Here is a 27,958-nt window from a genome sequence, read left to right as displayed (position 1 = left end):
TCTTTAACATTGTGAGATAGAGTTGTTTAATTGTGTTTGCAGGATTACACAACTGCTTTGCCATGAAACTTGGGGAAAGCAGTATGGGTCAGGGCAGTGCAAATCCGGATCAGTCGGCATATCCAGGAATATATCATAATGATAATATGGTTCCATAACATTACCTGTGCCATTCACTGAATGTGTACTTGTAATATGCCATCAGTAGATGACATGTGTCTGTCTTTGACCATAAAACAAACAAATCATCTGATTAGTTTCCAGATTTTAATAGCCCATAAACATTCATCCTGTGAATCAATGGTACCAGTCCACAGGGTCAGCAAACAGAAAAGGAATACAACACATTCAACAAATCTGAAACTGAATGATTCCTTTCCCTATGGTGTCCACTCGTATGTGTCCATCTTGGTGAACATTTTTTGGTGTTGATCTGCTAAACTAAGCCGCACCTGTGAGTAACCAATCACTGGTGATAAACATTTCGTTCGGTCGCACATGAAACTCTTAAGAAAGCAGTAAACAATTCAGCATTTGGCAAGCAGCCGTTCACAAATAAACTTTCGACGGTGATGTCAAACAGTGCGAGTCTTGGCGTGATCGGGAATCATGGGAAGTAAAGGGAAGGCGAACAGAGCAGGGAACGCTAAAACACAACACATAATGTTTTACATTTCTATATCGTTAATCTCCAGGAGGCGTGTGCATTTACCGAGAGTTTAGTGTGTGATCGGACCGTCCAACAGAGAAAGCTACTGCTGGACAGAAGTGCTATATTTATAACTTACATCGAACGGTAACGTTGACCTAACACAAACTGGAAAATGTGATTATGTTACAGGTAAATCAAACGGTGGATTATTAGTTACTGTAATTAAGTGTCCGTGCTTACCACGCGAATCACGGCATTAAGCTAACGTGTCGCAAATCTTGTTTGCTGGGCAGTCGTTTAAAGTTACTTCGCTAGCGCTAACGCAGAGAACTTTTAGCATTAGCTGACAGCTACCAGATGGGTTCACACACTCACGGCAGATTGCACTAGGGACTGTAAATGTAGTTACTATATAACCACAAACACCGAGTAATGATGCGTTAATTTCAAGCAGATGTCATATTAGTCACAACTAACGTGGCTAATTAAAGTGTATTATCGCGATTTAAGTCAACGTTTTACGACTAAAACACATGCTGATAACTTCAATTCTCTGTTTTTCATTCGCAAACGTTGTCTTGCATGAGCGATCATACGCCTTCTTGTAGGTTACCGATGCAGCCTTGCATTCAAACAGTCAAATAAACAATTCTTACAAGCGACAGCCCCCTAAGTTAATCAAGCAATCCGATACAGTCTGCACTTAGTAACATAACAATAGTTAATCAACATATAACTGACTTTATTCCCACGTCGTTCTCCTTTCAGTGCAGCTTTGACAGGCTGGATCCAGAGTGGGCCATCCACCCAGGAAAACACCGTGGACTTTCTTCTTCCTCGCATCCCGCAGCCGCCTGAATGCACACTATCACCACCTGTAGGCAAGATGCCGCAATGTCCACTCCAGTGTTCCTGTTGCACTTCAGTCAGGGCTGGAGAAGCAGAAAAACCTATGGAAAACAAAATAAATGGTTAAATGTGAATGAAAAATATTGTCACGTCCTGGACAATTCATTTGATATCATCATTTCTTATATATTCCTTTTTTCACAGAGAACGCTGCCAGACTAGAGATGGGATTTATGGCTCTTTGGAGGGAGCCGGATCTTTGGGATCCATTCATTTCAAAGAGCCATTCCAAAGACTGGCTCATTTGGCTCATATTTATATTTATTCACTTTTAAGAAGCCAGCCTGGGATTAATTCATTTTATCCTTGAAATAATCACAGGGAGGAATGATGGGCTGAGATTTGGATCAGAATAATTTTGAACTCAGATTTCCCACCAATATTTGAGTTTGAATTATTCTGAAATATTGATTATGGCTTCATTTGACATGTGTGGAAAATATTTTAAGGTCTGATATGGATTCATTGTAAATATTCCACTGCCATATCCCTCTGAGTTGACAGTGAGATCACTATTTACCCTTTGTATAAAGTGTGTGTATGTGTGTAAAACTACTTTGACTTATGTTATTCATGCAACACCTTCGTCTGCCTGATGTGGAGGCAGAAGTACTGGCACTCTCCACTTCATCGTCAGAATCATGCTCTCTCCTCACCTCTGAGATTTTAACAGTGGGGTGTTGAGTTTTAAAATGCCTGTGCAAATTATTTGTGGAGCCAGACTTAAATGAAATTATCTTCTGGCAAATATTGCACTTAGCCTTACTGTCTGCCTCAAGCGAAAAGTGCATCCAAATGCTGCTCCTTTTCCTTGGGCTCATTTTGCAGAACGACGACGGACTATATAGATATATATAGATATTCATTCAAGTGCAAACTACTACTACTTTATAATATTTCAGAGGGAAATACTGTACATTTTACTGCATAACATTAACCTGACAGTAACACTTACTTTGCACATCAATATTTTGTATGTTGTATTTTATTTAACATGTTAACAATTTGTTAAACATGATGCATGCATGCCTTAAACTATCCGACAATATATAATAATTGGTTTCACCTCAGAGTGAGCTTTTAAATGCATCCTACATGTTGATGAATATGTATCAATAATCCAATAATATTTATACTATAGAAATTTCTAAATTCTCAAAAGTATCTTCGTTTAAGTAAAACAACTCTTGTGTGTTCCTGGCACCAGCTGCCATTCCTCTTAGGCCATTGGGGAATATACTGGTAAATGGGGTTTTCCTGCTAGGTTAGATATCTAGAGTGCACAAACACTCCAATAGGCAAAAATAGCATTAAACTGTGACTAGTTGGCATCTTTATGGGCCTTTTAAGATTATTTTCTGCATTTTTAGTGTGGTAGCATTGGCCTGCAACAAAGTTATTTGTTCCCTTATCGATCTACTGCCCTATAGGGAGTAAGTAATGGTAATTGGGTAAAGACTAGTGGTTATGAATGTTAAGGGGATGAATTTTGGTTGGCCACACATCACAATTGTAGTATCCCCTAAAGACCAACAGAAGCAGCTGGATCAATAACAATTGGACTGGATCTGGACATTTCATAATATCATTATAAAAAAATGAAATAACAGTCCATTCATCACATAAGCGGGCGGCTGTGGCTGAGGGGTAGAGCGGTCATCCTCCAACCAGAAGGTCAGCATTTGCATGCTGAAGTGTCCTTGGGCAAGATGCTGAACCCTGAATTGCCCCTTATTAGCACAACTAGCACTCAATAGTAATTACTAGTCTTTACACTGTTGTTTACTTTTTAACTAGTCAGATCTGATACCTGATAGCGCTCAAGTGTACCCGATATTTGTCCCGCTCTCTTCTCTCCCCTCTTTTCCACCCATCTCTCCTCTTCTTCCCGTTTACTTTGCTCACCCCAACCGGTCGAGGCAGATGACCGCCCACATTGAGCATGGTTCTGCTAGAGGTTTCTCCCTGTTAATGAGAGAGTTTTTCCTTTCCACAGTGCTTGCTCATTGTGGGAACTGTTGGGTTTCTCTATATTTTGATTTTATGTTCCTGACCTTCTATGAAAACTGCCTTGAGATAATGCATATTATGATTTGGCGCTATACAAATAAAATTGAATTGAATGAGAATCCAAGCAAAGCCAGCAATATCAACAGCCACAGGAATCGCGTGGGATCAAAACTTCATGACATCCAGTGCTGTGGAGAAAACCACACACTGACCGGACGCAACAGTCCAAACACTGCAGTGAAATGTTCCCACAGTCCTAGAAACATCAAGTCAGTTCATTTGAACGATATCAAGTGTTCAGCGAAGTAGGACTTCCCCCCTCACCCTCTCAGTTCCTTTATTCACCAGGTGAGGAACAGCTGATTTTACTACTACCTGCTGACGTACCACCACCATGTGACTCGCATCCCTGTATGGGACCATAGCAACAAACTAAACAATACTAGCTGGCACCTACAGCTATTGAGCAGTGCTTTACCGGTGAGTGTGGGTCGAATACTGTCACTAGCATAAAATACTAATGAAAACGCATATTATACATTTTTGTATGTGTGTATATGTATTAAATCAATACAATTTGCAATGCTTCTACAGACAAGATTGAATGTTTCTATTTAATAACATTAGCCATCTAATCATGATTGGTGATTTGATGATATAGAGTAGAGCCCTGCACAGGACTGTTTTCTTCATCCTCCTGCCCGCTTCCGCTGAATTTCTGACCATTACCGCCCACAACCTCAACGTGTGTGTTACACTCCTGCCCGCTCCCTCTGAATTTCTGACCATTACCGCCCACAACCTCAACGTGTGTGTTACACTCCTGCCCACTCCCGCAATGTGTATGTCCACTCCTGCCTGCACCCGCAAAACTCTGAGAATTTATGCCCGCACAATAAAAGAGATGCATTGAATCTGCATCTTCTCCTGTCCCGCAGAAAACGCGTCATTTTATAGGCTATTAATAAAGAGATTCATGGGGTAGTTTGTTTCGTTTCCCTGGCCTGCATGTCTTTTGAAGCATTGGTCAGGAATAGCTCTCCTTGAAAAACAGCTAACTTTGACCGGGGAGAACAGAGCATGTATATTGCTTCAACCCAGAGGTGTGGGATTTGTGTCTGTTGTAGACTAGTATTTTCCCGATCCCACAGTGTGTTTTATAGCCACCCGTTCCCCGCTCGCAGCAAAGTTCAAACCGCACTCTCCCGCGAGATTTGCGTTGGGTTCCGCCGGATCCCAATGCAGCCCTCTAATATAGAGCTCACTTTGAATGCAGACTATTCTTCAATGCAAAATATATTTTAAAAGTCCTGCCTCTTAAAATTTTACTGTCAACTACTTGTCATAAATACTTGATTTGCAGAAACAAATATATGTTTCATAATTAACAAGTGACTGTTTTGTTTGACATAAAGCCATACTTCAAATTTAACTTTACATCATCAGCTTCCCAAAGAACATACCCCTGCACAACCAGGAAATGTATGGAAGACGGCTGCACCCAGTGGCTCCTGTTCTCTAGCTATGAAAGTAGGGTTTCTTTTTTTCCCTCCACAATTAAAAGACACAGGATACACTTAAAACATTGCATGTATTCAACTTAATAAAATACAAATGCATTATAAATATTCATGACAAAAAAATTCACACTAAAGTTAGTCAAACAAATCTTTAAACTATATAATACCTTCAACTGTACTCTGAGTATGGTTACTTATGAATTGATTGACAGTAGTGTATTTTTAGAAATATAATCTGACATCAGAACAACTGTCATAAAAAGGAGATTTGTGACTTCACTGTTTTTCAAACTTTGGTACATAAAATGTTCATGTAGGAGACTAGTGGTCAGAGCCAGAAAGTCACTGATAATCTAGGTTTCCAGGGCCTTCCATGTCTGACAAACACAGTGACAAATACAATACACATCTGAAACAAAAGGAGGACAACCCTTGAAGTGTATTCTTAGCAGTGCTCTGTCTCAAATTTGCACCAATGTACTAGCATAGAGACAGGCCTTTAAACTTGTAGGAGGTCCAGCTAAGGAGGTTGTAGAAAGCATGTGTATGAAGACAAACCCAGTTAATTGAATATTAATAATAATCCTTTGTACCATACTTTGCTCAGCTTGACCACTGGGTAGATGAAGACAAACGGTTTGAAATGCCAAACAGACAGAGGATACATTAGGACAGTGAGGGCAACTCATGGTCAGAATGATGATCAATGCAACACATACTCCAGAAATCATCAGTGCACCGGTATGGCTCTCACATTTTTGGTGGTGACTCTCACTCAAGAAGTAGAAGAGGTTTTCCCCACCCAGAAGGAGCTGCAGTTATGCTGACTTTCAATCATCTGAGTAACTTGATCAACCACCTGCATAAGCTGTTTAAAGACTGTGGTTGTTATGCTGGCTGTGAGTTTGTCAATTCCAGTGATAGTCCTGGACAGGCAGCTGATGTGGAAGTAACAGAAAGTGCTACAGCTTTACCTCAACCAGACACAACTGCACAAAACCCAGAATCCCAATCACAAACAACTTACATACTTAATATTTCCACAGAAGCAGAAACTGTTAAGATCTCTGATTGAAATGTGCACATGCCAAACATTTCTTCTGCTCTCCCACAAGCACAACCAACTGTGGAAGCTCAAAGCCCAGGGAAAAATGCATGCAGAGCACCACCAAAAGATCTAGAATTTAATCTAGGGGTAGATCAAACAAACAAACCAGTAAAAAGATTATCAAAACTAAACAAAGGATGTCGAAAAAAAGCAAGGCGTACAAGTAATTCTACTCCCTGTGAAATGCCTCACAATGTCAGTGTCACGGTTATGTATTCGGTGTCCCTCTCCTGTGTTCCCCTCCTTGTCCCTCGCTATGTTTCACCCTGTGCCTCTTCTGTGTTCATCCCTGTCTTGGTTATTGTATTTTGTTCTTGTTAATAAGTTCGTTCAGTGTTTCCTGTTTTATTTTGTAGTCCTTGCTCCCTGTGTGTTTTCATCTATTGACTTCCTGCCCTCATCAGTTTCACCTGTTTGTCTTGTGCCACCTGTTTCCAGTTACTAATTAGTTCCAGTCGGTATATAAGTCTTTGTGTTTCCCCCATGTGGTGGTTGGTTCGTCGTCGTCATTTCTGGTCTGGTCCTGTCCGTCATCTAGATTCTGGTTCTGTCTGTTCATGTGTCCCGTCAGCTATCGTCACGTTTCCTCGTAAGTTTGTTTCCTGTCCTTCCTGTGTTTCCACTCCTGTTTTTTGAGTGCGACTTTTTGTTTCCTGAAGATTTCTTGTGTTACGTTTACCCCCCTGTTAAATAAAATACACTTTTTGTTAAACCTTATTTAGTTTCTGCGTTTTGGTCCTCCCCTTCTCACGTCACCCTCCATTCGGCACCCTGACAGTCAGAAACCAAAATTAAAGAAACAGATATGCCAGGAGTTTAGAATTTCGGATTAAAAAACTGCAGGCTGTGAACACTAAATATGCCGAAGACTGTCATTACTGTAGGCACAAGCTGTTATTATCCAAACGTTGTTACGCAGATCATCTTGTTCAAGTTCAAAACAAATCAGACAATGTTAGAAGATACAAGACTGACTCTGATGTCAGACTGAGCAAGAACAAATATATCACATCAAGATTGAACGTGACCTGGACTACAGGCAAAAACAAAAACAACATAGTAAAGCCAAGGATCACAATGACCCAGAATTCAGACTGCATCACATACTGCGCTGTAATCACCACAGAGGAGACATGCTGGCTACCAATGCTGCGATTCACATCCATCACAAGTTGAAGTGTGCACTAAGAGTAAGCAGAAATACAGACAGATTGTAATCCACCAACTCCAAAACCTAATATTCAACCCCAGCCTGTGATCAACCATATGATGTAAGCTGCATTATTTTCATTCTGTGATAAAATCCGTGATGGCCCTACTTTTGTCTGTACAGTGTGCCACAGGGCAGTTTTTCCTCATCAAGTTGTGCTTTGTAACAGGTCCAAATATGTAAAAAACTTATGTGGTAGCCACTTGCATAACAGGAAAATATGTTCATGTTTGTGACACTGAATGCTTGCCTACTTGTACCATTCCACAAGAAAGGCAGTAGGAGTGGTTTTGCCACACGTGCAACAACTACCTGAGAAGAGGAGACATGCCATTGTGGCAGTAGACCATGCCACGGGGTACCCACCACGACAGCCAGAGACGAACCAGTCACACCATTCGGGGCTCAGCAACATCTTTATTAATATTTAAACTGAAATTCACAAGAACTCTTAACTCAGACAGTCCAGCACATACTGCTAGACTTCTAGCTTTGCCCAGTCTCTTCCCCAGTGTGTTCCCCCAGTGTCTTCTCCCCAGGCAGCCCACCAACTGAGGCGCTGCGGGGGTCGAGCAGGTCGGCGTCACCGGATGAAGATGAGACTTCCCATGAGCAAGTTACAGGGAATGGCTTCTGGTGCAGAGCAAGTTTGGATGTTGGGATTACCCAAGAAATATTCAGACAGACCTGAAACACTCGAAAGCATGTCTTTGGCTCAGTTTGCTACAGAGTACAGGATACTCTATGGATGACAAACTGAAGGCCCAAATGCCATTCCCCTTTTAATTCAAAGTGCATACATTCAAAAAAGACTCCAGGAAAACTTGCCATCATCAGATTTCCCTGCTTTTCAGTAAAGAAAGACCCAGAGAAGTTTTACTGCAGATTGCTTAAACTGTACTTGCCACACAGATCTAATGATGACCTAAAAACTGAACAATACCCTACATATTAGCAGTACTACAAATGTGCTACCAAATGGGACTATGCAGTAAAAGACCTGGTTGATGCCATGAAGAAGCAATATGAAGGAAATAGCAAACAAAATGCAGACGGCCCTGGACAAGGTGAACTAAGAAGGTTCCCTTTTTAATGCATGGAACACTTTTGCACCAGAGGCTGAGGTGGATCGTTAAGAGTGCATGGCCCAGCGACCAGTATTGGACCCCAATGAGGAAAATGAGAGAGACGACGTGCCTGACTACAAAGTCACAGGTGAAAGTGGTGGAGCTGTACCAGCAGCAGAGGCACCAAAGCTGAGTCCAGACTATGTTAGAAAGTTGTACCAAAGCCTCAATGAAACACAGGCGTCCATTTTCTATGCTATGAGTGGTGCCTCAAGCATGTCTGGGGCAACAATCCAGAACAATTTTTTTACTTTGTCTCCAGGGAGCTGGCTGTGGAAAATCCCATGTAATCAAGTGCATATATGAGGAGGCCACCAAGATTCTGCGCCAACTCCCCAGATTCCAGGCAGCCATGTCTATGCCTGCAGTGCTACTGACTGCATTTACTAGCACTGCAGCATTCAACATATCCGGATCCGAAAATCTTGCACTCCATCCTCAAACTGCCAAAATCTTTGAAATCACCATATCAAGGACTTGTAAATGCATTGGATGAAATTAGAGCAACACTATCCAATGCAGACATTCTCACAATAGATGAGATATCCATGGTTTCAAAAGAGTTGTTTTCCTATGTCCACTGGAAACAGATCAAAGGCAACAAGAAACCTTATGGAGGGATGTCTGTCCTGGCAGTAGGAGACCTCCACCAACTGCCACCCCTAGGTAAAGCCAAACCACTCTGTGTCTATGAGGGCTCTGTGCTTGACCTATGGAAAGACAATTTTCAAATTGTCACCCTGACACAGAAAATGCGTCAAAAAGAGGATCTTGTTTTGAGGGGCTGCTGAACAGGATGTGTGTCAAGCCAAAGACAGAAGCACTCTGTGACAATGACATAGCTTTGCTCAACCAATGTGTCACTGACATCAAAAACTCTCCACCCAATTCCCTGCATATATTTTCAACTAACTAAGGTTGATGCGCAGAAGCTCTCCATTCTGACTTTGTCGACATTAAGGCAGAGGACTATCTAAAGGACCTCCCCAACAGGCAAATGGTCCAGATTGGAGGTGTCAAAGGAAACAAAAGAGATTTACCTGACAACTTAAAAGCTGCACATGGCGTACGCGTTATGCTCATCAGGAATCTGGATGTGGAGGATGGGATCGTTAATGGGACATTTGACACTATTACCATATTGGGATCTAAAGTCCAGTAAGGAGAACAATGGAGGGCCTACATGTAACTCCAGAAGCCTGAGCTAGAGTTTTCAGCATCTGGCCAGGGTGTGGTCACATTCCTTTGTGACCCCCCCTGAAGTTGTAAACCGCTGGCTGAATTTCAATTCTAGCCTCTCATTGGCTAAGAGCCAACAGACATCCTGGAGCCCCCAGGAATGGTCCGTGACGTCACTCAGGTGATAAAAGAGACCAGGCTCCACAACTCCTTTGCTTTTTTCCCGTGCGCCGTTACCACCAGGACCTCTTCAAGTTTCCAGTGAGACACGGTTGCTAAAAGGGAGCAACTTCTCAAACATTTGTTTTACTCTTAGTTTACTTTGAGTAGATTTTATTTTATTTTTATTTCACCTTTTAAAGACCTAGGCCACACGTCTTCCACTCGCGGGTCGAGTTTACAGACTTTTTACCCAAGGATCCACCGCCAGCTACGTACAGTCAGCTGCGCCGTTACCTGTAGAAGGACGAAAGACTTCGTCGAGGAGAACGGACCGAATTCCCTCCTCTTTGTCGACTCCGCTGTCTCCCAATGCTGCCACAGAGGAAACCAGCTCATCGCCGCCACTCTTGGAACGAGATAACGTCCCCCGCCTGCTTTCACGAACCGCGCCCATTACGCACAGACGAACCGTGGAGCCACGCCAAGTAAGAGGCTTATGTCTGGGCAGAGACTAGTTTAATAGTTTACAGTTTGCTGAATATAGTAGTGTCGGACCGTTCGGTCCTCGTTATTACGCTGTATTTACTGTTTGTTGTGCCGTGTGTGGATTACGCGCTTCCACACAGCACCTGCGCACTGTTGTTTGTTACCGGTAGGGAAGTAGCTAGGATTTTACTCGTTAGAAGACCGGTGTCCAGCTGGACGGACCTCCGTTCGCCCACCTGGTCACCGTGTGGTAAAATCACAGCATATTTGTCACGGGGTTGATGAGATATACTCTGATCATTTGTTACATGTTTTTCTTTCTTCTCACTCTTCTCCTTCATTAACCCGCTACACACACACATTCAAGTCTTAGAGACGTTCCGGGGACCTGTGAGAGTCACGGTACTCGGCGATCACCATTCCCGCGGCTAAAGCCATGGTTTAGGTCACATTGCCTATTGTTCTCAATCTCCCCTTTGTTAAACCACATGGTCTAACCGCCATATTGAATTTGGCAACACGACATCACCAACGTGGTCTCATATATGTTGAATGGCGCAGAGGATGGCTGCCGTGTTTCGAGCTCCTCAACAACTTCTCATTTCTAGTGTTGTTCTGTTGTACTTTTTCTGTTTATTTTAACTTTTTGTTAACATGAAAACTGCCCAAGCGAGCCCTATCATTCAGTATGATAGAGAACAACCTTTACTCATCAGATCGCTGGCAAACAGCAAAAAACCACCACGACCAGCAGACAACAACAATGGCGAGTATCCGTGGTTACCTGTTGGCGCTTTACCTGGGGGGCGCAGGAGACAAAGACGGCGAGGATCCCGGGCCGGGGTCCTAGTCAGGCTGAGGAAACGCGAAAACCGGCCCCCTCTACCGAGCTTACTTCTGGCAAATGTCCAATCCCTGGATAATAAGCTGGATGAACTCCGAAGCAGGATGGCATTTCAACAGGACATTAAGAACTGTAACGTTATGGTTTTCACGGAGACTTGGCTTGACCCCTCGATCCAGGATGCCGCCATTGTCCCGCACGGATTCTCCATTCATCGCCAGGACCGGAAAATAAACTCAGGGAAGAGTAAGGGAGGGGGTGTCTGCTTTATGATCAACAACAGCTGGTGCTCAAATGTGGAGATAATTTCTTCGGACTGTTCTCCCAGCTTAGAGCACATCATGATCAGATGCTGGCCTTTTTACCTGCCGAGGGAGTTTACATCTGTGGTTCTAACAGCAGTGTATGTGCCGCCGCACGCTGACAACAACACAGCGCTGGAGGAGCTGTACAGAGTTATGGACAGGACAGAGACTTCAAGGCCGGAGGCTGCATTTATTGTGGCTGGTGATGTCAACAATGCAAAGCTGAGGAAAGTCCTGCCGAGATACCATCAATACATCAGTTGTCCTATGTGTGGTGAGAACACACTCAACCATGTTTACACTTCCTTCTGGGATGCATATAAGGCCCTCCCCATTGGGCATATCAGATCACATCTCATTTCTGCTTCTGCCTTCCCATATTCAGAAACTCACGTAGTTAGGATTTTTTGGAGGTGCGCGCCAGGCTACAGCGTAGGGATCCGCGTCGACGGCGTAGCTACGGCAGAAGCATAAACTAGGCTTAACACACGCAAGGCACCTGGACCTGATGGCATCCCTGGCTGAGCTCTCAAGGTGTGTTCAGATCAGCTGGAGGATGTGTTCACAGACATTTTCAACTTGTCACTGCTCCAGTCTGTAGTCCCCACATGCTTCAAGGAGACTTTCATTGTCCCTGTTCTGATGAAAACAAAATATTCTCTGCCATCATGAAGTGCTTTGAGCGGTTAGTCAAATCTCTCATCACCTCCTCCCTCCCTGACTCACTGGACCCACTACGGTTTGCCTATAGGCCAAATAAGTCAACTGCAGAGGCCATCTCCCTTACCCTACACACTGCCTTCTCCCACCTGGACCAGAGAGACACATATGTGAGAATGCTATTCATTGACTACAGTTCAGAGTTCAATACCATCGTGCCCCCTCAGAGACCTTGGGCTCAACACCGCCCTCTGTGTTTGGATACTGAACTTCCTGACGGGCAGACCCCAGGCTGTGCAGCACCACATCCTCCACCCGACTTTCAACACCGGCGCCCCCCCAGGGCTGTGTGCTCAGTCCTCTCCTGTACTCCTTGTTCACGCATGACTGTGTGGACAGCTCCAACACCATCATCAAATTTGCCAATGCCATAAGTCTCTTAAATTCCTCCAATCTGCCATCATTTTCCTAAACTCGCCATACAATATTTGCCCTACTTTTTAGGTGTATATTTTATTTTAATACTTTAGTTTTATTTTTATTTTATATTGTATTTTTTTATTTTATTTGTTTTGCTGTGTAACATAACATTTTGAGCTTGGCTGAGAGGGAGCCTGTGACCAAAGCATTTCATTGCCAGCGACTGCTAAATGTAATTGTTGTGCAAATGACAATAAAGTCTTGAATTGAATCTGAACTTGACAGAGTCCTTTTTTCTGTCATGTTGGTGGATAGAGAAACCCGACGGAGTGACGGAACAGTCGAGAACAATGGATTCCAGCCATATGATAAAGGTAACAAAAGCATGGATAAGTTTGTCAGCATCCTTTTGAAAATAATTTTCATGACATTGCGCAGATGAACGAAGGCTGTCCTCGAGACTTGTTTTATGTATGAGTCAAATGACATGTCCTGTTCAAACAAAAGGTTCCTGTTGTGATTATGTACTTTCCCTCGCGCAGGGTACGATTATGTACTTTCCTTCATGCGGGGCACCATTAAATGGTGTGCTTTTGGGCATTCAATAAATGTGGCTATCAGAGAAATATTGTCACAATTTATCTCTGCCTCACCACTCTGCACCTGCCTGCTTCAATCTGCCAATCAGACACACCCCTCTCATCAAGCCAACTCCACTCACCTGTGCTCTCTGCTCTGCTCTGGCTGCATTTAAGCCCCAGCTCCACTCTCACTCATTGCCAGATTGTTCTCGATGCTTGCACCAGACTCTCCAGCGTTTCTCTGCCTGATCTCCCGGTTTCGACCCTGCTTGCCTCCGACCATCCTGCCTGACCGATCTCCTGGAAATCACCTCAGCCTTCTGTCCCAGACCACGATCCTCGTCTGTCCCTTTCTGGATTCTGCCTGTCTTCTCCCTCGGCTATCCGGTGATTACCTCTTGTGAAAATAAAGTTTGTTAGCAACGTCCAAGGTCGCGCTCGGCTGTGGGGAACAGCCGAGTGGGAACGCCACACGCCCGCTTGCTCCTCCTTCAACGCCTTCATCACCGAACTTCGCAAGGTGTTCGGCGTAGCATCCTGAGGTCCCGACGCTTCCGGGGGTCTCCTGGGTTTCAGACAGGGAGCCTGCTCGGTGACTGACTACGCCATTGACTTCCGCATCCGGGCTCACAGGAGCAAGTGGAACCAGGCAGCTCAGGTGGACGCCTTCCTGTTGGGGCTGGCTGACTACGTCAAGGACGAGCTGGTGTCCTACGACCTTCCTGCCTCTCTCAACGATATCATCGAGCTGGCTTCTCGTGTGGACAGACGGATTCCAGCTAGACACCGAGAGAGACGGCAGGGACGAGGGGAGGAGCTTCCGGCTCCTCATCCTCCAGCTCCTCCCAGGTCCTTAACTCCGCCCGCCAGGGATTCTGAGCCCATGCAGATCGGCTGGGCCAGCCTAACCCCACAAGAGAGAGAGAGGCGCCGCAGAGGGAACCTCTGCCTCTACTGTGGTCATCCCGGACACTTCATATCCAGGTGTCCGACAAAAGGTCAGGCTCACCAGTGAGGGAGGAGGTCCTGGTGAGGCACACATCTAAACCCTCCTCAATCTCACGTCCCTGGTGCCAGGTCCGACTGCTTCTACCCCAAGGCTCTCAGACTCTTGCCACACTCATAGACTCTGGTTCTGACGCTAACATCATTGACAACGACCTAGCACTTCAGCTAGGCGTTGGTTGAATTCGCCTGCCAGTTCCTGTTTCAGCCAATGCCCTGGACGGCCACCTCCTGGGGACTGTCACCCACCAGACAGTGCCCATCCACATGCTCCTGTCTGGCAAATACCACGAGACTATCCAGTTTCAAATCCTGTCCTCTCCTCGTCACCTACTCCTCCTGGGATTCCCCTGGCTCCGACGTCATAACCCACACATAGACTGGACCACGGGGGTGATCCTGGGTTGGAGCCCTACTTCTCATCAGGTCTGTCTAAAGCAAGCCACCGCTCCCCAGTCATCTACCGGTTCCAGTCCTGCTCCAGATATGTCAGGGGTCCCAGCTGAATACCTAGACTTCCGAGAGGTCTTCAGCAAAGCCAAGGCAACCTCTCTTCCCCCGCATAGACCCTACGACTGCGCCATCGACCTCCAGCCCGGTTCTGCTCCACCCAGAGGCCGCCTGTACTCCATTTCCGCCTCTGAGAGAGGGGCCATGGACACCTACATCAATGACTCTTTGGCCGCAGGCATCATCCGACCCTCGTCATCTCCAGCAGGGGCGGGCTTCTTCTTTGTGGCAAAAAAGGACAAGACGCTCCGCCCCTGTATCGACTATCGAGGACTAAATGACATTACGGTGAAGAACCGTTATCCCCTGCCCCTCATCGCCTCAGCGTTCGAGCTCCTGGAGGGAGCTACAGTCTTCACCATACTCGATCTACGTAACGCCTACCACCTGATCCGGATCCGAGAGGGAGACGAATGGAAGTCGGCGTTCAACACCCCCACTGGCCACTATGAGTACCTGGTGATGCCTTTTGGCCTCACCAATGCTCCTGCTGTCTTCCAGGCCCTTGTTAATGACGTACTCAGAGACATGCTTAAAATGTTTGTATTCGTCTACCTCGATGACATCCTGATCTTCTCCCGATCCAAGGTGGTCGAAGTGGACGCCTCCGACGTGGGAGTTGGGGTTGTCCTGTCTCAGAGGGCCGCCATCGACCAGAAGCTACACCCCTGCGCCTTCTTCTCCAGGTGGTTGACCCCGGCCGAGAGAAACTATGATATTGGTAACAGAGAGTTACTAGCAGTGAAGTTGGCGCTGGAGGAGTGGCGACACTGGTTAGAGGGGACCAAACTGCCGTTCCTGGTGTGGACAGATCACAAGAACCTGGAGTACATCCAGTCAGCCAAGAGACTGAACTCCTGCCAGGCCCGGTGGTCACTATTCCTGACCAGATTCAACTTCTCTCTCTCATATCGGCCGGGGTCCCGCAACGTCAAGCCTGATGCCTTGTCTCGGCAGTTCCAGGACGAGGAGAGGGAGGCTGGTGAACCCAATACCATTCTTCCAGCCTCACGTCTCATTGCCACACTTACCTGGGAGGTGGAGGAAAGGGTCAGAGCTGCCATCCAGGACCAGCCCGGACCCAGTTCCTGTCCGCCAGAATGCCTGTATGTTCCACCTGACCTCCGGTCCGAGGTCCTCCAGTGGGCTCATAGCTCCAAACTCACCCGCCACCCTGGCATCCAGCGGACTAAGGAGGTTGTACAGCGTCGCTTCTGGTGGTCCACTCTGACGGGGGATACTCGGAGCTTCGTCAACGCCTGCCCCACCTGCAACCAACAAAAACCCACGCTCCAAGCTCCTGCTGGTCTTCTGCATCCACTACCAGTACCTCATCATCCTTGGTCACACATCTCCGTGGACTTCGTCACCGGTCTACCACCATCCAGCTGCAACACCACCATTCTGACGGTTGTGGACCGGTTAGCAAGATGGCCCACTTTGTGCCCCTGCCCAAGCTCCCTTCAGCCAAGGGGACTGCTAAGTTGTTGCCAAGACATGTGGTCCGTCTCCATGGCATCCCAGTGGATGTGGTTTCTGATCGGGGCCCCCAGTTCGCCTCGGTTTTCTGGAGAGAATTCTGCTTGCTCCTGGTGGCCACCGTCAGTCTCTCATCAGGGTACCATCCTCAGTCTAACGGCCAGACAGAGCGCAAGAATCAGGAGATGGAGACGGCTCTCTGCTGCATGACATCACAATCCCCATCGTCTTGGTCCGAACAGCTCCTGTGGGTGGAATATTCCCACAAGACCCTGACCCTGCCACTGGTCTCTCTCCCTTCCAGTGCGTATATGGCTACCAGCCACCTCTGTTCCCAACCCTAGAGAGAGAGACTTCCTGTCCATCCGTCCAGGCCTTCATCCGCCGCTGCCGTAGGACCTGGATCCGAGCTCGAGCTGCCCTCCTCAAAGCCGCTGGTCGCTATGCCTCTGCCTCCAACCGCCACCGCTCCCAGGCTCCAGAATAACAGCTAGGTCAAAAAGTTTGGCTCTCCACCCGTGACCTTCCCCTGAGGGTGGAGTCAAAGAGGCTGGCCACCCGCTTCATTGGTCCTTTCAAGGTGGTCAAGATCATCAACCCGGCAGCAGTGAGACTCAGACTCCCCAGATCTATGCACGTCCATCCCACATTCCACGTCTCAAGAATCAAGCCGGTCCGAGAGAGTGCCCTTGTCCCCGCCAACCCACCTCCTCCACCTCCTCGTTTCATCGACAGAGGCCTCACCTACATGATCCGCCATCTCCTGCAGTCCCGCCGACGTGGGAGGGGCCTCCAATACCTGGTGGACTGGGAGGGATACGGCCCCGAGGAGAGATCCTGGGTCCCTGCCAGACACATATTGGATCACCACCTCATCAGGGACTTTCATCAGCGTCACCCCGATCAACCCACCAAAACCAGTTATATCCCCAGACCACGGACTCCACCCCCCCGGCCATCCCATCCCGCAGAACCATCAGATGAGGAGTCCGACGCTGATGATGGGTGCAACAATAACCCCCTCTCTGACGCGGACGATGCATTCCTTTCAGTCTGGGATGAGGGGATGGAGGTGGACGTCTTGGACGAATATTAACTCCACTCACCTGTGCTCTCTGCTCTGCTCTGGCTGCATTTAAGCCCCAGCTCCACTCTCACTCATTGCCAGATTGTTCTCAATGCTTGCACCAGACTCTCCAGCGTTTCTCTGCCTGATCTCCCGGTTTCGACCCTGCTTGCCTCCGACCATCCTGCCTGACCGATCTCCTGGTAATCACCACCAATCAAAACTAACAAAAGGTGTACTTACTATATACAGAAGGTGTACTTACTATATACAGATGTGTATGCGAGTATGTGTGTGTGTGTGTGTGTGTGTGTGTGTGTGTGTGTGAGTGAGTGACTGAGATTCAAAATGGCGGCTGGTCAACTTAAGTTTGTGGAGATGAGTGTGTGAGGTGTTGGTGCCAGATTAAAGAGAGTAGTTAGATGCATGCAAAGAAAGTGATCAGCATAACAGAACTAACATTCACCAAAAAGAGGGAAAGGTCCTTTTTGGATGTGTTGTTTGAAGTCCAGTGAAGTGGTCTTGTTGATTTGTGGCTCCTGTTGTGCATCTGCTGGTCAGACCTTGTGTCGTGGCCAGTTGTGCTGAAGTTCTTAGGCAGGCTCTCGCGTCGCTGCCTTTGGAAGGTTTTAGCAGTCTGCTCCAGGCAGGCCTGCTTGAAGTTGAGGAGCTTGTGTAAGTAAGAAGTCTCCCTGGCTGGGAGAGCAGGAGCAGAACCTACTCCTCCAGGAGAGGTCAGCAGGAGAAGAGACAGAAGAGAGAAGAGGACTAGGAGAGGGGAAACTCAGCTTATATTAGCCTTGTGACCTCATGGGTCATGGGGCACACAGTGACAAATAGTGGTTGAGAGTTGTCTCCAGGAGCAGTTTTACCACCTATGTGTGAAGATGAAGCACCCTGGGAGACTGAGTTCTGGAAGCTCTCCTTTGTCTCCAGAGCAAAGGAGACATGCATGTCAGGCTTTTGACTACACATGTAGGCCCAACTATGGTTCACAGATACCAGGTCCCAACATTCCTCACAGTAGAGCTGGAGACCAAGCAAATGTCATCCAAGGTGACTATCTTGTTGGAGGTCAAAATGACATGAAAAGAGCCTGTGTCCTGTTCCAACATTGTATCCAAGTATTGCTGATACATAGCTTAAAGGAGTCAAAAAAGGAATCATCCAAAGTACATTGTAAATAGAGTTTATGCGGTTCTATCAGACAGCAATCAAAAAAACCAAGAGCCTCTCCAGACAGACTTAGTGAGTGAAAACATTATCCTTTATGCAGAAGACGTGTGTGGAATCTCCAACCGTACTGGATTGTTTCTTTTCTGTGATTTGAAATCTGATTGGTTCCCATGGGTTCCAAACTGACATAACTCTGTTGGTGTGAGTTCAGCAGGAGGTCTTTCAGATTTACTGGAACTGGCTCTTTTTGTAATGTCATAAAACCCTGTGCACTGCCATTGAAATGCAAATCATGTGGTTTCAACAGCGGGTGGTATCACAGGCAAAGGTGAGGCACGTCTCTTCTCCAGCTTGGCTTGTATAGCCATTCCATATACACAATGACTCATGACTAACTTTGGTGTGTATAGAGGAGACATTGTTAACATTAACAAATTGGAATCTATCAGACAAACACGGCTTGAACCATCCTGTTCCTATAATCCCTAAATGTTGTTCCAGTCTCTAGAACAGAATCTTATGATGTATGCTGTCAAATGCAGCACTACGATCCAGCAGGACGAGTATAGAGACTAGTCCATCATCTGATGTCATGAAAAGGTCATTATTAACTTTCAACCAGAGGTGGCAAAAGTACTCACATTCTTTACTTAAAGGACCAGTGTGTAAGATTTAGGTGAAAGGGATCTATTGGCAGAAATTTAATGTAGAATAATCCTCATGATGTTTTCACCAGTTCATTTAATCTAAATTGTATGAATTGTAGTTTTCTTTACCCCAGAAAAGGCCCTTTATATTCAAATACTTTATATTTACATCGAGGGGATCCTCTCTACGGAGGCCGCCATGTTTTTTACATTAGTCCAGACTGGACAAAGTAAACAACTTTTGAGTTTTTATGACAATTAAAGGTTACCACAGTTTCTTTTTCATGTTTGGAAGGGGAGGATGAGGTGAGGGGTGTTCAGCTGCAACATGCAATTTCAACACTAGATATCAGAAAATTCTACACACTTACCTTTAAGTAAAAGTACAGATATTTGTGTAAAAAAAGAAAAACTGATTCAACTCCTTTACTCAAGTAAAAGTAAGAAAGTACAGGCTCTGGAATGTACAAATACATTTTTTACTTCAATGATGATAGGATAGTTTTCCTCTTTTGTTAAAAACTTGCAGAGCTGGTACAGAGAAAATAGAAAATCACTGGACACAATTCAGTTTTGCTGCCAAATTTCAGACAGAATAATAGACTGAACTGAACCGAGGTCCTGCATGAGCACCTGGATACTTTTTTACAGGGAATAAATGGATGGGGAATGTGTTTGCATTGATTAAGTCCCTGCCCTTTGTACACACCTCCCGTTGCTACTACTGACTGGATGGTTTAGTGAGGTCCTCTGATCGGACCAGCCAGAGTTGGTCACGGCCCTGTGTTTTTACGTACGTCTTTTATGTCATGTCGTCATCTGTCGAGGTTGAAACAAGCAATGAGCCAGTTTTGAGAATGTAAGGAGTAGAAAGTACAGATAATTATGTTCAAATGTAGGGGGTAAAAGTAAAAAGTCATCAAAAAAATATTTAAAGTAAAGATACCTGAAAAATCGAATTAAGTACAGTAACGAAGTACAAATAATTCCCACCTCTGCTTTTAACTGCTTATATCAGTGCTGTTTCTGTGCTGTGATGGATTCTAAACCCTGATTGAAAGTCTTCAAATAAACAATTATTGCTAATTAAAGCTTTTTAAGTAACAGGATAATTACAACTACCTTAAAAGCCTGCGGTGCGTAGCCAGTTAATAGAGACATATTAATCTGATTTAATATGGAACAATCAATTAGAGGATGAACTTCCTTAAAAGGGTCTAATAGACAATAGATAGTGCATCCGTGCTATTCATAAGAGAGGGGTGGTGAACCTTTTCCCTGATTGGATTTGTAAAGAACATCAAGTAATCCCTACTGCTCAGAATCATCCCAACTACTTATTAGACTGTCTCTCCAGGCTAAGCGAAAATCATCTCAATTGAACACCACTTCCTTTCCAACTTCCGCTATCTATATTAAAGAACTTGTTGTGGTGATTCTGGTGTTGGTGTGTTGTGTTTGTCTCCCCCTTCTGTTCTGATCCTGCAGGTGGTGTGTGTGGCAGGGGGTGTGGCTGGCTGCAGCTAACAAGGCACACCTGCAATCATTCACCCATCATCCCCTCCATAAAAGCCTGGTCCTGATTCCACTACTCTGCCAGTTAACTCCGTCTAGTCCGGTAGCGTAAAGTAATGCCAACCGCGGATTCTTGCTTCTCGTTTTCTTTGTGTGTTTCATATTTAACCCGTTTTATTTTCTTTTTCTACACAGACTCCTCGGTGTGCCTTGTTGCTGCTCTTCAGTTTTTGTTTTCCCTCGTGCTTGTTGTCTGGTGGATAGTTTGGCCAGCCAGCACCCTGCCTCCACAGCCTGCCCGTTTTTGGTTTTGGTGATAATAAACTTTTCATTAACATTGTAACTATTCTCAGTGTCTGCTTTGGGGTCCAACAAAGAACCAACCCATAACACTTGTTTGAGAATTATAACATGGAGCTAACTTCCTCTGATTTGCTATCTTCTTTTCAGAGAGTCAACAGTGTCAATGGTTGTTGGCAATGAGGCTGCTGTACTAGTTACAAAGTCATCAACTAGTGAAAAAGGAGGTTTTGATAAGTTACTGTATTGAACTGACACGTGGCTGTGGAGCAAATATGAGGATTTATTTCCTTAAATTAGTTTGAATTATTACCCACCGTTTCAGATGTACACATGCACAACCAGTTTGACATATGCCTAAACTAAAAGAAGAACCAAGCATTATCAAGGCTGCCAACATTATATTTAAAAAAAAAATTACAACAAGTTTGTGGACAAGTTTGGATATATTATGGGTATTAGATATTAATTAGTTAATTATTTTTTATTTAAAATGTATTAAGTTGTACGTATGGTATGCCAATACACTTGCACACATACACACACACACACACACACACTGATAGGCACACTACATATTTACTTTGTACTTATTTTGTGTGGCTTTTATACAACTGTAAACTTAAAGAGCTTTTGTTTGACCTGTGTTTGGCCACACAGCCATGGAAATCTGAGTTGTGACACCAGTGTACTTATTTATTTATAACAGAGTGCTGAAATTAATTACCAGCCTAGATGATTTTAACAGGAATACTAGATGTTCAGTTTCCATCACTTAGTGGAATGGCATTGCAGGACAGATTAATTTCATAAGCTTGTATTAATACAGTCCAATGCAGTTGTAGCTAGTGATACAATTTATTGGGGGAGGCGCAGTGTTGGGGTGGACAAAAAAACTGAAGCCAAACTCAACCAAAACAACACAACACACAATATGCCAATCCTGTAGCCTTCCTCGAGATGCTGAGTAATGCTAAGCCTGTATGTATGTATGTAATGATAAATAAATGAAAACACAATAAAAACATGAACAATACTTTTTTATTTCTTGGATGGAAGGTCATGGACAAAGCTTGAAAACTTACTACTAAATAAAAGCAGGTATTATGAATGGCTTGTGGGTCAGCTGCAATACAATCTAATTAATAATCATAAGCATAATGAACCCTACATGTAGTATGCAGGGGTTGAGAACAGCAAATAGGGACTGAGTTTACAGTCTGCTGATGCAAAGCTGCTGTTGTCATGGGACTGGCGGCGGTAGTACCTGCGGAGGGCGGGACTACCAGGGTGGCACTGTCTGACATGGAGGAAATACTCATCAGGGCGGCTTGAGGTGTAACCACAATCCTCACACACAAAGATCTTGGAGCGTCTCTGGCGATAGGCATACTGTTGGTGAACGCTGTGAATCTTCCTCATATGGGACTCCAGAGAGCAGCGCTGTGTGAAAGCTTTCTCACACAATTCACACTTGTAGGGACGGATACCTGCAGCAGTAGACAACAAAAGTTTTTTTTTCTTGGCATGTTTGTATGGATGCACTTATACATTCAGAGACATTTTACAGTTCGGTGACTGTAGTTCTAAAGTCATGTGTGTGTCTTAATTTGTTACAGTCATATTATGGAGGGACCCTCTTTATTGTGACAAAAAGCAAGATACCTCAAGGTTGAGGTTAGGGGTTAGGGCCAGGCACATAGTATTTATTTTCTCTCCAGGATGTTAATGTTAGTCGATATAATATCCTGTGATTTTCTGTATGTGTGTAAAGTGCTGATGACTGACCTGTGTGTGTTCGCATATGCCTTTTGAGGTCGAAGGTATCATTGAATCCTTTGCCACAGAATTGACAAGGATGTCTCTTCAACAGGCTGTGGCACTTGAGGTGGCGGGTCAACATGCGCTGCAGAGGGAATGTCTTGTGGCACACTGAGCACACAAAGTTGTCTGAACCTGGGGAAGGACGGGGACGGGGCTGAGATGGAGAGATAAGACAATAATGAAAACTATATAGAACCAGAGCCACCAGAGCCATCCTCCCCAGCCACATCACCTCAGCAGTCAGCAATGCACACAGAACCATGCTGCCTTCACTGCCAGAAAGCCAACCAAACATGATTTTTACATTTTCAGTTCAATTCACATTGATTTGTATTGCACCAAAATCATAATATACATTATCTCAAGGCACTTTACAAAGAAGGTCAAGACCTTAAAATCGTATTAATATAGAGAAACCCAACAGTTCTCACAATGAGCAAGCACTTTGGCGACTGTGGAGAGGAAAATCTCCCTCATTAACAGGGAGAAACCTCTAACGGAACCTGGCTCAATGTGGGCGGTCATCTGCCTTGACCGATTGGGGTGAGCAAAGAAAAATGGGAAGGAGAAGGGAGATGGGTGGAAAAGAGTGGAGAGAAGAAAGAGAGATAGTGGGGAGGGGGAGAGACAATAGTAACACTTGAGCAACATCAGGTATCAGCTCTGACTATTTGTTTTTGGGGAAGCTGCTTTCAATTTATTCAAGAGTTATTCAAAAGTTGATGGTGGATCTGATGGCGGTAGAGGATCATGATGATGGACTATAATCTGTATCCTGATCATGGTGGCTGCTGAACGTGGACTATGATATCAGCCAGACTGCTTGATATATAATATGTCTACTCAGATACCCAACCATTACTGACAATAATTCCTCAATTCATTTACCTTCCATCAAGCTACAAACTGTTTATCTAACAAATGCTGAAATTACTCCATTACACATGACATCTATTGCACTTGTCTGTCCCGGGAGAGGGATCCCTCTAAACCTCTCTGAGGTTTCAACAACGTTCTTTTTCCCCTTTTAAAAAGTCATTTTTGTAGTTTTTCCTTACTCTTGCTATACAAATAAAATTTGACTAATTGATGTTTTAAATATTGTACTCGTGATGATGTGCTCTGATACACGCAACATCAGAGACATCCCACTTCTGTCTGTCCTGCAGGAGGCAGATCCCTCACATGCATCTCTCTGAGGTTTCTAAGTCCTTGCTAAATGATTTTTTGGGTAGTTTTCCCTCGCCCTTGAAATACAGGCAGAGGTCGTACCTTGTTAAGCCCTATGAGACAAGTTGTTATTTGTGAATGTTGGCTATACAAATGAAATTTGATTGATTGATTGAAGCTAATGTTAGCCCGATTGCATCATCACAATTGCTAATTACCTCCAGGTAAATTCATTGATGGCTTCATTTAGTTGTCAAAAAACAAACAAACTACAGCACACGTGAAATTGCTAAAAACGTCTGTGCTGCCAAAATATATAACAAAGCAACAGATGCTGTCCCTCCTTCATAAACTTAACTGCACATTATCCCTCTCCCATTTATCATACATCTCTGTGATTCTGGTTTCATCTGCACAATCACTGGAATGACATCACTTTCTTCATTTTGAGTTGTTACATCCTCCAACTCATTGCAGTTTTCCCAAATGGCCCATCCATGGCTTTTAAGAAATTAATATAGAAATGTTTCCACATTTAAAAAAATCCATGTAGTTGGTTATACATCTGTTGTTTTTTACTCTTTTCTGTTTTATTGTTCGACATACAGCTTCAGCCCTTTTCAACCATGATGACATCTCAAGAGTTCTAAGCACCAAATAGACTCTCGTTTTTATCATACCACTTTTTCTGTTTTGCACAGCAATACAATGTTGTTTGAATCTCTCCTAATTTAAATACAATTTAAAGGTCATATCAATAAAAAGCCAGATATATAGTATGTGTAATAATATGTATTATATGTAATATATATTGCTACGCCTAGAATTATAATGCGCAAGCACTCCCACTTACAGTAATGGGAGACTGAAAATGACTACTGACACTGCAGTCATGCACTCTGCACTTCGGTCACCTGTTTACATTTTACATACTGTATTTATTGTATATATTCTGTGTCATTACATGTTGTTTTCTTGTTGCTCTTATGTTGTACCACAGGGTGTAGCAATCCAAATTTCGTTGAATCACGTTCAATGACAATAAAGGCAATCTGAATCTGATAATCCACAGAAAGCAAAGAAAACTAACACTTTTCAAATTATTTTATCACCACATGTTTAAGATCATTAATTATTAATTTGATTGATTTTCTTGAAGACAATAATGACAACAGCACATTTTCAAATGTGAGGAATAATAAGAGGATCTAAGAACTGTTGTAAAATTAGTCATTTAAAGAAAGGGTGGAATTCCATCAGGTCCTCATATTTAAACATCAAGGGGGATTGGGTTAATTTATCCTCAGCAACTTAATTGGAGCAAAATGTCATTTTACATTCTATACTAAAATCAGAAGTCTCAAATGTCAGATAAAATTGGTCCTGGGTCCAAAAACCTATTTTCATCATCTGTCCTTTATTTGCTCTGCTATGTAAACTAGGTTTTCAGGGGAAAAAATGATCCAAGGGCAATATTAAAAGTTACTTGACAAAAAAAGGTGGACCTTACCTTTGCACTGCTTACTGGTGCCAGTATACTGTGATGGTAGAAAGAGCCTGGAAGCATCAGTGTGGACCATTCCACCCTGACGTCAGCCCCTGGCCCTCCTGATCCTACCAAAGGCATTGGATATCTCATTCTTGCTGCCTGAGGCACAGTAGAAGTATGTTGGGGGCCAGGATTGAAGGGTATCTGCTCTTTAATGTTTTCACTCACTGCAACGGAATAAAACATTTGTTCACAAGTAGATATGTAAAAACCAGGTTAAATAAATAACACAAACTACCATGTAAGTTACTGCTTACCTTTGAGAGCTGAAAATAGACTAAAGGTGCTTAAAATTCTTACCTACTGTACTATCTTCTTTCCACTCATGCTGTTCTGGCTCTTTCCATTGCCATGCTCCACATGTCCCACGTTTCTTTTTAATAAGGAAAGACCTCGGCATCCTAGAGATTCTTTCAGTCCTTTCCTACTTCTTCAGTCCTATCTACTTGATCTGTCTTCAGTGATAAACTCCTAGAGCTGTGTAGGGTGGGAGGTTAGAGATAGTCAGTGTTTTGACTGGCATATACCTGTGTTGACTGTGCGCATGCGCCACTTTAACTGGCCCCCCACTGGTTTTGCATGTCAGGTAGTGAGAATCCGGGAGCTTCACATTCAAGTGGTCCTTGACATGCAAATTTTGGCCCCAGACCAAGCCCTGGCCCCACAGAAAGGGCACGGTCTGAGTAACAGGAGCAAACACAGAGGAGCCACAGCTTTAACTGCTAAGTAAATCAACCCTTTCTCTTTCTCTTGCAATTGTGGGACTAAAGAGCTTCTAGAAATTCATACAAAGACCATTCACATACCATCAAGATGTCAAGCACTTGTTCATTGACTGTGATGTTTACATAATTGCACATACATGATGGCACTTTCTATCCTGTTGTGTTGTTTCCAGCCACTCACACAGTGCATGCTGGGATCGACAGCATGCATTCGAACGGACTTTGAACGGAAAAAGATCATATAGAGGATGAATGAGTGAATCAAAATCTCCAAAACAATGAAATCTCCAATGTGCTAACTAATATGAGTTATTAATGTATAAATTTAATGATGAGAAATATTGCTCATTGAAAATGACAAATTGTGAAAGTAAACTGCTTATCCTTTATCAAATGTTCGCTCAGTCAGTTATACTAGAGGAAAATTAACTGCAGGCATCTTCATCTTATTTCACTGGACTCTGCAAGGCAAATACAAATGTGGCCCGAGACTAAAGCCTATCATGCAAACATCGGTAGAGGTCACTCCAAGAACATCACAAGTATGATGTATGTAGTAATTGTAAAGTTTACGAAACAGTTTTAAGTCAAAGAGCTCTTGAATATGTCTCATTTTCTGAATACATTGAAAGTGATTATTGATAAGCATGTACAACAAGTGTGAAGTACCTTTTTGATGTTTTTGAGGGAGGATATAATTAAAAATAATTACAACCATTGTATTAATTTGTGGAAAGTGTAAATGTTCGATCAGTGAAAAATGATACGATTATAAAGTGTTAAAGCAATAGAGTGCAAGCTTTTGCAGGAGATTGCTGACTGTACTGTGTGTTGCTATTCGGACCTGCTCTCTAACTGTATGCAAAACAACAGCCAGAGTGCTGCAGCATGAAAATTTAATGGTAAAGAGGTAGCTCCAGCAATGTATGTAGGCTACAGATAAATCACAAAGGTTGTATATTTAGTGAAGGAAGGGCATCTTTTCAATACAGCTAATGATAACACTGACAAGTAAAATGTCATATCTTTTTTATTTTCCAGTAATACAAAAGACAACTACCTCATGCATCAGTGAATGGACTGTCATTGCCAAAGAAAGTTCATTCATTTTTTTGTCTTTGAGTAAATGACCAGTCTAAATATAAGCACACAGAAGTCCATGTTTAACCAGTATGCCACACCCTTGCCCCTCTAATACTTAGTATTTACTATATACTTAATATTTTTTTAATACTAATACCTTTAAAACCCATCCTATTTCCCAAAAAATTTAGAAAATAAAGTCATTGTGAAGGATTCCAAGACTTGACGGTTTGTCACATGCAACAGCAAAATGTATATTGACAAGCAATGAGGCCTGCCTCATTGTAAAAATAAAAAAACACCAAAAATTAAATTATAAATATACATGATTGGTTGATTCTTTGGGTAGGGTTTGGTGTATGCCTAAGGTGTGTATATTCTGATTAGTATTTATTGTTTGACTTGTATTTGTATTAATTGCATGTGTGTTTGTATGGGACTGCAGATGGAAAATTGTTTGTAGCTACACCTTTTACAAAGAGTTAAATGACCACATAATTCATCTTCTTTCTCTCATGGGCTGCCTCCAACCACTTCTTCCATGGCATTATCAAAGCTTCTAGACTAAAAACATTTTGTGAATTCGAGTGAATTCAAATTTGAATAGCGGGGATTATGGACACTTCAAGATTCAAGACTTTATTGTCATGTGCACAACAATATAACATTTAGATAGGTAGAGCCCTGCGCGGGACTGTTTTCTTCATCCCGCTCCTGCCCGCTCCCGCTGAGTTTC

The 27,958-nt window shown here is 43.8% G+C and overlaps 2 protein-coding genes and 1 long non-coding RNA gene across 4 annotated transcripts in view; 1 reads left to right on the top strand and 2 right to left on the bottom strand.

Annotated features, from left to right (window-relative positions):
- Positions 1-1,517, bottom strand: part of LOC109642071 (RAC-beta serine/threonine-protein kinase-like) — a 30,339-nt gene extending 28,822 nt beyond the window's left edge. Inside the window, exon 1 of one of the 2 annotated variants that reach the window (XM_020106722.2) lies at positions 1,394-1,517. The gene's annotated coding sequence lies outside the window, so the exon portion shown is untranslated. The remainder of the gene's footprint in view (positions 1-1,393) is intronic. The other variant, XM_020106723.2, reaches the window with a different exon arrangement.
- LOC138413807 (uncharacterized) lies at positions 703-1,642 on the top strand. Its single transcript, XR_011246214.1, has 2 exons — positions 703-841; positions 1,421-1,642. It is a non-coding gene; the product is annotated as an uncharacterized lncRNA (long non-coding RNA).
- Positions 1,643-21,936: 20,294 nt separating this feature from the next.
- LOC109642005 (putative transcription factor ovo-like protein 3) lies at positions 21,937-26,067 on the bottom strand. The gene is made up of 4 exons (XM_020106627.2): positions 25,715-26,067; positions 25,376-25,581; positions 22,660-22,849; positions 21,937-22,361 (listed from the first exon to the last, which is right to left on the bottom strand). The coding sequence occupies exons 1-4, from the start codon at positions 25,812-25,814 to the stop codon at positions 22,039-22,041; spliced, it is 819 nt and encodes a 272-aa protein (XP_019962186.1). The 5' UTR covers positions 25,815-26,067; the 3' UTR covers positions 21,937-22,038.
- Between the last annotated feature and the right edge of the window lie 1,891 nt (positions 26,068-27,958).

The sequence above is a fragment of the Paralichthys olivaceus genome, chromosome 15, assembly GCF_024713975.1.
Source record: "Paralichthys olivaceus isolate ysfri-2021 chromosome 15, ASM2471397v2, whole genome shotgun sequence".
Lineage (NCBI taxonomy): Eukaryota > Metazoa > Chordata > Actinopteri > Pleuronectiformes > Paralichthyidae > Paralichthys > Paralichthys olivaceus.
This window is presented reverse-complemented; position numbering and strand designations above follow the sequence as displayed.

Bases quoted from the DNA above. Each gene is read 5' to 3' on its own strand.
- LOC109642005 (XM_020106627.2), bottom strand. From the start codon at position 25,814: ATGCCGAGGTCTTTCCTTATTAAAAAGAAACGTGGGACATGTGGAGCA. The intron at 22,850-25,375 runs GTAAGGTCCACC...TCTCCATCTCAG, and splicing joins CACCAGTAAGCAGTGCAAAG to CCCCGTCCCCGTCCTTCCCC. The intron at 22,362-22,659 runs GTCAGTCATCAG...CTACTGCTGCAG, and splicing joins GCATATGCGAACACACACAG to GTATCCGTCCCTACAAGTGT.